The sequence below is a fragment of the Pteropus alecto genome, unplaced genomic scaffold (assembly GCF_000325575.1).
Source record: "Pteropus alecto unplaced genomic scaffold, ASM32557v1 scaffold92, whole genome shotgun sequence".
Taxonomy (NCBI): Eukaryota; Metazoa; Chordata; class Mammalia; order Chiroptera; family Pteropodidae; genus Pteropus; species Pteropus alecto.
In genome coordinates, this window is record NW_006432447.1 from 6,060,543 (window position 1) to 6,071,086 (window position 10,544).

A 10,544-nucleotide genomic window follows, 5' to 3' on the forward strand; every position below is an offset into this window, starting at 1 on the left:
GAGGATTAAAGGAAACTAGCAAATATTTATCAATGATTTGTGCCTAGCACTATGTGGTCCCTCCCTCATGAAGCTGGGGTAGGTGAGAGAGCCTGATTCTCCACAGAGCTCATCATCAGGTGGAGAGCCCCATGGCTGCTGGGGTAGAAACCACGGCTTTGGTCATAGGCAGTGCTAACTGCAGACCTTCTCAGCTCAGCAGACAACCTATCATCATTTGAAAATGGCCAGGACATTTTTGAGGCCATTTGGAAGTTCCTTCTCAATGCCAGGGCTTAAGAAACGAGAAAAACATTTTTTTTTTCAGAATTAACAATGAGAATAAAGCAATGAAACGAACTATGAAATTGGATTAAGAGCAGTGAAAATTTTGTTTACTTATGGTTTAACATTTTTCTTATTAACTTCAATAAAAGTTTTCTTTAAACTTATTCCAATTTTTTTTAAGTTCTGACAGTCTTTTCTCTGCTCTGGAACAAATTTCGCCTAATTTCCAATGAGACCAGCCCTTAAAAATGAACTAGTTTCAGCATTTGGATCTTAACACTCTAAATTTTTACAGGCAGCGGTGTAATATTGTTTTAATATTTAATTTTGAGATTTACATAATATCTTTCCTCCAAAGAGCTCAATATATTGCAATATCATAAAATTCCTTTCATATTCAAAGATTATTCTTTATGCATGCAAATACTATATTTAACTAAGGAATAATGCAAATTAGATGATGTATTCAGAGGAACTGGTGGCCTAGGTAATTCTTCTGTAGGAAAAGTAGTGTCTCAGTAACTTTAATTGTCTAGGAACTTCAAAAATGCCTTAAAAATAGATAAACTGTAGGGGCTTGTGACTATTAACAGAAGTAGTGTATGTATTTTTTAAACCAAGTAAGGTAATGGAGTGTGTGTGTTGTGGGCACAGTGGATATGTTAGTGGATACGTTATTATTTCACATTCAATTGGCACAGCAGGCCATACATGACTGTGTGAATTATAAATGTCAGATATGAATACTATCGATGGCATCATGAAAATAAGGGGAAAAATTGTTGCTTCTCCAAACATACGATAAGAAAAGACAGACAGGCTCCTCTGAGTGGCAGGATCAGCCTGTGCCAGGTACACAGGTTCTGGCTCCACTACTGTCCTCATCATTAACTCATTGGGATGTGAACTTCACTGCTCTCCTTTCTGGTGTCTACTCCTTCCTCGAAGAATGGACAAACTGATACCTGTCATTTATCTGACGTGGATGACATTAGTCCCAAAGAAAGATACTGAGAGGCCTTGGAATGGAAGAGTTTAGGAAGAAGAAATCCAGCAAACTACTGTCAGGTTCAAGACATATTTTCAAAAATGATGTCATCCCCCAGTGCACAGCATTGTTTACAGCGTGACTTCTATCCTCTCATCTGATTGTCACAAGAACCCTAGGAAGCAGGTGTCATTACTCCTATTTTACAGTTGAGAAAGTGGGGATCATGGAAGGTCAATAAACTTGAGTCACATGAAGAGCAGAGAGAGTGACAAACCCCAGAATTCCCCAGTTACATCTCTGCCACCATGAGTCCAAGAGATGAGTAAGGTGACTGTCTCATGGTGGAAAGAGACTGAAACAACACAGTATGTTTACTTTACGAGCTTGGGTAAATCAGATTAGCCCTCTGAATCAGAGGTTGCAAACCACAGCCGACAGGCTCAATTCCGAATTGGATTGGTTTGGCTCTCAAGTGCTTTAAAAATTTCTAATTAGTTGACAATATTTTAAATTTGGATTTTCATCTGATAAGACTGGGCAACATTGGTTACAGTGCCACGTGCTGGAACTGCGTAGGGGCTGCCCCTTCAGTTCTCTGCAGTCCCCACCATTCTCTATTGTCTGATATCTGCTTTGCTCCTCTCCCTTGCCTGTCTGACCTCATGGGTCTTTGAGTTTATTCCCTCTGGCTTAGATGGTCCCAAATTCACCGACTTTATCTTGCTACAAGTTGATTTTATAGAAGTGCTAGTCTGATTTGTCTTATTTATTTTTTCCAAGACTTCTTCTGAGGTCCCCTTCCCCAGCTCTGACACTCTGAGTCTGGCAGGCAGAAAAGAGAAGTAAAGTTTGTCATTCACTTTAATTCTCTCTGACAGCCAGATGATCCGGCCATCAGTCTGAATCTGGGGCCAGGTGCCAGAGAGTGACTGCGGGAATTAGTGGTGATAACAACCTCTCTGCAGATCCCTTGGCCACTGGAACAGAGAGAGTTCCACCTGATCTGATCTATTTTAAACTCAAGGCAGCTGTATTCAGTGCAAGGCTGCATCCCCGAAGACTTTGCATAAATCTGAGCTTGCATAATTCATGATCAACCCTGACCAAAGATGATGGACATTTTTTTGACAGCTAAAGTGGCCTAGCTATGTGGCAATAGCTTAGAGAGAGCTTACAACTTACACAGCTCACCATAATGCGATTTTTGATTAGTCAGAGGATAAAATGGCCACAAACGAGTTTGAAACCCAAAAACATCATTTGCTGGCTGTGAGGTGCTGAGCAAATTCCAAAAGCACCCTGACTCTGATTCCTCCATCTGACCTGCCTCATCTTTGTGAAGAAAGAACATGGAGTGGCTTGGCATATTGAAGATGCTAATAATATGATAGTTCTCTGCCACTGCCTCTGGGCTGGGAGAGGATCCTATTCTGATACTCTCCAATTAGTACAAGATCCTTGAGTCAGTTGACTACCTACATGACTGAGGTCATCACAGAAGAAGATGGAGACTCTGGATCTCAGGATTCAATAGACTTTTTGGTGTTTTCCAATCATGCTTGCCTCTACAGAAAGAATGCTGTCCACTGTGTGCCCAATGGACCAAAAGATGATGATAACATCTCATATAGTCTCTTCCTAGATCACAACCCTTGAGGTCAAGAAAAGCCTATTGGTGACTTTCTCTGATGGACTGAGACCAACCATAACCCTTTTTGTTGGGAACCTAAATCAGCTAAGGTGACCTGCCTGACTCTGCTGGGCAGGGCTCATGAGAGCAGCATGATGCAGCACCAATGTGGCATGTCCTGGCAGCCCTTAGAAGAAAGAGATGACAATCTTGTGTCTGGTGAATAGCAAGAACTACACACCCAGCCACGAATGAGGTCCGTAGACCCTAAATAAAGGAGGACCAGCCCAGAGTGGCAAGCAGCCATCCAAAATAGAGTCGGATGTTCATGAATATCAGGCTTCGGATCAACCCCCAAACCACTTGGAAGCCAACTTGTCCAAAAACCTTCTTTCATATGACCCTTATATCCATTGTCAGGATTCAATTCATCTTGCAAACAACTCGTGCCCCTCAACAAACACACACCCATCTTCCACCTTGATAGAGAAGCAGAGGAATGCCTTTTACATGCTCAGTGTTACCAAGAAAATTGTGGAAGGGTAACAGGTGCTGTGAGGTCTCCTACTTTCAGCAGTATGGCATTGGCTGGGCCTGAATAGCCCCTCCACACTCGGAGGCCATGAAATGGGGAGCCCAGAAAGACTTTCCACCTTTTAGGGCAGGAAATAGGAAGGCAAAAATAGAGGTGATGTCCTGCTGACTCTCTTCTAATTCTAGATTCTCCAACCCCATTTAAGTTTCTGTTTCCTTATCAGAAAAGTTGGAACAATAATGCCCAGGTCATGGTAATTAGGAGGATCAAAAAAGTCCATGTATTCCATATTCTTAGTCAACTCAAATGAAACGCAAACTCATGGTGTTAACTATAATGAGTATTACATCCTCCTCATTCAGGACCCTCTCAATGGTCCCCAGTTACTTCATTTTGGTCAGTTCTAGACACAGAATGGGCACTCAATAAACAGTTACCAGCTGACTTAATGATTGATTCCAGGACTGCTCTTGATCAAATTGTTTACCTGACATTCACCTACTCATGACGCAAACAGTAAGTCAGCGGTGGCCACAGGCAGTGACAGGGGTCACACCATACCATGAGGTTGAGGTGGGGAGGCTGACATGGATCTCACTCAGCATGGAAGTGCTCAAGGTGCCCTGGAAAGGCTTAAGACATGTCATGACTTATTGGCGCTACATGGGTCCATCCACCTTATGCTTTTGTGGATTTGAGTCACTAGGTTTTTTTTAACGATGCTTGTTATTTAGTCTCTCCTTCATCCCTTAAAAAATGTAGCTGCTTTTCATGTTTCTAAACTGTTCTTGCAGAGGTACAGGCTCAAGTGCTTATTTTGAAAGTTCTCATCTTTTTAAAAAATTATCTGTTGATTAAAAATAATTTGCATTCACATGTGGATTCAGCAAAGCAGTGTGATAGCACCACGTTCCTCAGAGCCCTTCCGCCCACAGATTAGAAACCACTGGCTGACTTGATCTTTATTTTATAATAGCCATGTGTCACCAAGAAGCAGTTGCATGCTTCTCTCATTGGTTGTAAACTTTCTGACATCCAAATTCCAGAATTCCCAAAGAGAAATCATATATTGAAAGGTGACAATGAGGCTGGGACAACAAAATCAGGAAAGGTTAAGAATAAGAGGAGTTGGGGACAAAGGGCATGAGAATGGGTGAGGATAAAAATCGATATTTTGAGTGTTGGTAATGCAGGGCCCCTTGCAGGAACCCTGGTCCTTCAGCTCCACTGCAGCCTGGGAAGGTGCAGATGGCAAGACAAGCAGATGGGCAGGTTCGGGAATAGCAGGGTAAGGAAAGGGAGGGGCAGAAATCAAAGCAAACCGATATAAGTGGCAGGTTTGTTCGCACATGCTTAGAGAGAGGGAGAGAAAAGACAGCCAAGCCCAGCATAACATGACAGGCTGGCAGGATTATTATTCCCAGAAGCTGGGACACTAAAATATTTCAGCCAGTTTTCTGCCTTAAACTCTGCAAGGAAAATACTGCTAACAAAGGCTGCCCATGTTACACACTCAACATGATGCTGAAATTACCATTCCCTCTTCTTTGGGTAAGACAGACTGTCACAACCTTTGTCTCCATGGCACCGGGGCTGTGGTCACCAGCTGGAGGCTTCCACACTTCCCCTCTTATTTTCTCACTGAACACGTACACACGTAAACACGTGACCATACACATACATACAAACATGCACACACGAACACACACACGCTCCCAGCAACAACGCAGCCATCTGGACAGTCATGCTCTCCTGTGACACCTTTTTTCTTCTCAGTTCTGACAGCTTAAACCCAAGAATCATCTGCTATCAAAGAAGCCTGGTATTAAAAGAGGTGGAATAGGCTGAGGATGGGGAGGAGAGGAGTAAAAGAGGATGGAATAAGAAAGAGGGGGTCAAGAAGGGGGAGCTACACGGAGGGAGAAAGAGCAAGGAGAAATGCTTAGCGCCTGCTAGTCCACTAAAAAGTGGTCCTTTTAGAATTTGTTGATTGAGAAAAATCCATAATTCCAAATAATATCATGTCCATTGCCTACAACCCCCATCATTGCCTACAGATGTGATGTTCACTTCTTCTCTGTAGCCTGGCACCATCACTCCTAGGGAGAGAGTGCTCGTTTCTCTCTCACCCACTTGGTATTTCCTGCATGTGTATAGTAGCACACACTGCTTAGAATATACCACCTTGCAGCTTTGTACTTTGTGTCTATGTCCTGTAAGTTCTTCAGTTAATGAGTTTCACGGGAGGAACGATGGTGTCCCAGTATCATTGTATCCCTCACAGTATCTAATACACAGCTTGGCATACTGTAGATGCTAATAACTGTCTTTTAATAATGAGTGAATTAACAAATAAGTGAGTAAGTACATGAATCGACTGGTTAAATGGATATAAAAAGAAATAGATCATTGCAAGAGGTGTGAAAAGTAATAAGAGAGAAAAGGTTAGAAGTGTAAGAGATATAGAAATAAAGAGAAGAGAAGAAAATGTGTTTTGAGCTGTGCATGCCACAGGGAGGTACTGGCTATCAGGAATGATCTATTGCCACTATCTGAGGTCTCTATAACTGTATAGCATTCATCTGAGCAAGCTATAAAGGAGAATGCACTCTTGAATTACATGGCTTTAATTGAAAAGTAATGTATGAAGGCAATACTGACTTTATCACATGATTACTGGGAAGTTTCTTCCATTGGGTTTTCTAATAGAGTAGCATTAGTGTTCTCAAGACTATGCAGGGCTTCTATCTACCCATCCATTCATCTGTCCATCTATTTGTCCATTCACTACCCATTCATCTCTCTGTCCATTCATCTATCTATCCAAGGGCATTTGTTGAGCTCCAGCTGGATGCAGAGCACTGTGTCCTACTCTGGCTTGAAAATACATCTTTGCTTTTCTGCTGGGCACAAGAAAATCCCTCAGAATCCAGCTCCCTTTCAGAGGTGAAACAGTACACCGATTCCTCCATCGCCACAAATGCCCATCGCCTGGCACCTTCACTCCTGGTAGAAAGCCCGAGGCCTGATGGGTCTGGCTGCAGCTTGTTTCTGCACAGAGATGGACAAAGAGGCAGCCTTGTAGACAGAAAGAAGAGCACAGAGACTTACCAGCTTGGTTTGTGGTGATGTTGACGGAGACGTGCTGTGGGGGGAAGGGGCTCTTGCTGGAGACCCCATTGACTGCCTGGATGTCAAAGGTATAGGGGGTGTGGGCCCACAGGCTGCTGATGGAGACACGGCACTCAGTCAGGCCCAGCTGCTTTGGCACAAACTCCACGTTGTCATCGCATCGGGAGCAGCTCCGGCGGTCTGCCCGGCATTTTTTGCAGATTATATTGTAAGTCACATCATCCCGCCCACCATTCTCCCTTGGAGGGTGCCACTCCAGAATGATGGACGTCTCATTGACGATGGAGATGACATTTCTGGGACCTGATGGAACACCTGTAAAGAGATAAAGGCCCAGTGAGGCTGAGCACACACTTCCTTGTCCGACATCTCTCCATCTACCTTTGGTGTGTTCCCACACTCACACATGCACGCATCTCCTCCCCTCCTCAACCCCAAATCTCCATGCATCAATTTATGCTGAAAAAAAATGGTGCACAGAAATGACAACCTGTCCCAAACACCCTTTTTAGTCATCCCCACTGGGGCTCTCCTTCTTTTAATCATTTGTGCCAAAGGAAAGGAAGATGCAAAAACCTTAGTTCAAGCCTTTTTGTTCTTAGGACCAAGCCACATCTTCTCGCCAGCTTTAATGTCAATGGTATATATGTATACTGGACACTTATTTGATTCTCTGTCTTTGCTTAATTGGTATAGAACTTAAGGGCTAAGGGATATGAGTGACACATCAAAAGCTCGAACACATTCTCACATGCTACACAAAATCTCACACAATTTGAGATCTATGTGGTGTGTGTGTGGTGGTAGATTTGTCTCTCTGTAGGTTAGGCTGCCAGAATACCTGGATAGATGAATATTCACATTGCACAAGCTTTAGTGCATGAAGACAAGAAGAAAGGTTGGTGGGAGATTCACGCAGCCACCATTTTTGACCCTATGACACAAGGAAAGCATAGGGGTTTGCTCCAGACACTCTATTAGTTACTTTGCATGCACATAAACCCCTCTCCCCCATAAAACCTACTGGAAAAATACAATAATTAACTCAATTTTATAGAAAGGGAAACTAAAGCTGAGAATGGGGACTGGCTACAGATCTTGTGGTCGGTCTATAAGAACTGAAGCCAGTATGAACACGCACACCTGCCCAATTCCAAAGCTCACATTCTTAACCATGGCACCATGCTTATCCTACTAAGGGAAAAGCTGTCTCCAACCCCAAACTTACACTGACAGGGCACTCCAAACATTTGTGGTCAGGCAACACATGGTTTGAACAGACTCTCTCCTACAAACCAGCCAGGCTCACGGGGACTCAAGAAGGGCAGCCTCTTCCCTCTGGACAGCTCTGATCTGACTGGTTAATGGCAGCCATATTGCTGTTCTCACTCTGGCAAAGGTTGAAATGCTGTGTTGAAAACTCTGGAAAGCCTGGTACTTTACAGGAGAACAAAATGTTGCTGAATTAATGGCCACTGTGTTGGGCATTTTGAGATTAAGTTGGAGAATCTCCTGCCCAAGAACAGAACAGATCAGCCTCAGGTTCCCAAGCTGAGCTTTGCTTCTCCCCAATGTCTAACGGATGGAAATGAATCCTTCCTGGAAGCCCCCCTCCCAGTGCTAGGTCTGTTGGAGCAGCCGCTCCGAATGGTAATGCATTCAGAATTCACACACGTGACAGTCGCCAGCTGAACGAAGACATGTGTAAAGTGGTTCATGCTGGAGACAGGAATCAAATGCCAACACACAAAATGAGGGAATAACAACAAGGTCGGGGGGCACCAGGGAAGGATTCTGTGTTGCATCCGTCAACAGCAAGCAGCGAGAGCAGAAAGCAAATATTAAATCGAATTCTATTAAAACATGAAAGAAAATCAGTACTGTACTATACAAAGCCCATTAGGTCTGAGCTAAAGCACAACTTTCATGCACGTTTATGATAGGACAGGATTCATGAAGCATTTTTACTGAAGTCTTGCAAATAGCATTCAAGAATTCCCCACCCATCTATCCAGGGATAAACATCCATCTCGTTTTGAATCAGCACACAGTTAGCACTAGGTGGGCTCCTGCACCCGGCCAGTCTCACCTCACACTGTACTATTCATTAACATCTGTACTGGCCAGTACCTGTCTGAGACATTATCTGTTTGCTCAGTCTGATGAGACTCAGACCACAAGCTCCCAGTGGTCAGTGTCATTGCTGCCTGTCTTACTTTCCCAGCAAACATCCCAGACTCAGCCACAGACCATTGTTTTTCAAAAATAAATACATTCATAGAGTACTTGCTCTACGCCAGGGGTGGGGCAAACCCTTTTACAATATTATCTTATTGCATCCTCAGGACATCTTGAGGTTGTCGTTCAGAAAGCAGCCTTGGGCAGGGAGGCAGAGATCAGAGGTAAGTACATTCCAGGACAGTGACCAAGCCACATTTTAAAGGCCCTGCACGCCATGCCCCACCAATGATCTCCTCACTTCTTTGACCTTCAAATTCACTTTCTCCCTGTCTCCAGCTTCTCTACTTAAACTTGCATAAGTCGTTGCCGTTTTAAAACTGAAACACTGTCACCTGGCAACTCTGCGTTGCGTGTCCTCTCCTCTTTACTCTCCGGCCAAGCTTTTCCAAAGCAGCCACACTTGCTGGCTCTCCTCTCTCCCTGCTCCGCCACTGCAGCCTGGTTACTCCCCCACTCCTCCGCCACACCTTCTTTTCCTTTTGGCCTCCTACCTGACAAGACCAGGAAACACAACTCAGCCCTTACCTTCCTTGACAGCCTGTACTGTTGCCAGCCAGACCCTGAAGATCACATCTGTGTCCCACAACGCACAGTCTGTCCACATCATCTCCTTTTCTTCAGATCTTTCCCTTATGCTATATCCTCCACCACCTCATAACAAAGGACATCAATTTTCCTTCTCTGTTGCAAAAGCTTCCTAATGAATTCTCCAACATCACTTTGAATCTCTCCCATCCATTCTCTTCTGCCAGAGTGTAAGTTCCAAAATGTACATGGAGTCATAGCGTTCCTCAGCTCAAGCCTCAATTACCTAAAAGTTTACCCTCTACCCACATCTTTCAAGTCCCCACACAGTCTTGCTGCTCTTGATCTCATCTCCAGCCACTTGACCCTCACCTCTTAGAGTGTGACTGGTAGGAAGATTCTTGTGATTTCCTGTGCACACTGAACTCCCTCCATACTCCTAAGCCTTTGCACAGTGTTCTCTCTGTACAGAATTTTTTCCCTCTTGTCTACTTGACGAACTCCTGCTCACCATTCAAGATCCAGCACCCATTTCCCCAGGTTTCCCTGATGCCCAGGCATGCATTCCAGCTCTGGGCTTCCATAAGCCCATTCCTGGACACCTAACCCAGATTCCATCATTCCATTGTGAGAATCTCTTCCTCTGTGTCATCCTTACTACACTGTGGCCTCCTGGTGGGCAGCGGCTAGTGGCTGGCTGGTCTCCGTGATTCCCATGCCTAACACTTTACTTAGGAGAGGCCTCTTCCACCTGGTTTTCAACCTCTGCTCAGTGGGCAAGGCTTCAGGTGACATGTGTGCACGCCTCTCCAGCACAAGACAGGATGCCCTGCTCTGCGGCTGATGGAGGATGCAGCAGCAGCAGCAATGAGGACCCACTGCTTGCGACCCCGAGTGGTAGAGGCTTTGGTGGCAAGTGAGGAGCTGGTTTGAAGAAGCCTGCCCTGCCCCTCATATGATGGTGTCCATGGCAGCTGGGGAGACCCACCCTGGTTGGTGCGGTTCCATGTCTGTTCATTTGCTTCTCACTTAGGAAGAAAAGAAGTGAGTATTCAGGAAGGATTTTCATGTTTATTTAGAAACAGCCTTCATACGAAGCAACCACTTCTCATCTGTGGCTGCATTCCAGAGCAAATGCATCTGTTGGGCATAAGCGGGGGCCTCCGGGAGCCATGGTTGTTGAGTCCGGGACTGCATAAATCTGAATCTTTTCCTTCCAAGCA

At 44.6% G+C, this 10,544-nt stretch overlaps 1 protein-coding gene across 1 annotated transcript in view; it reads right to left on the minus strand.

Moving 5' to 3' along the window:
* EPHB1 (EPH receptor B1) overlaps window positions 1-10,544 on the minus strand; it is a 398,288-nt gene that overhangs the window by 99,944 nt on the left and 287,800 nt on the right. Inside the window, exon 5 of the mRNA XM_006907222.1 lies at window positions 6,535-6,870. Coding sequence (XP_006907284.1) covers window positions 6,535-6,870 — 336 coding nt within the window. The remainder of the gene's footprint in view (window positions 1-6,534; window positions 6,871-10,544) is intronic.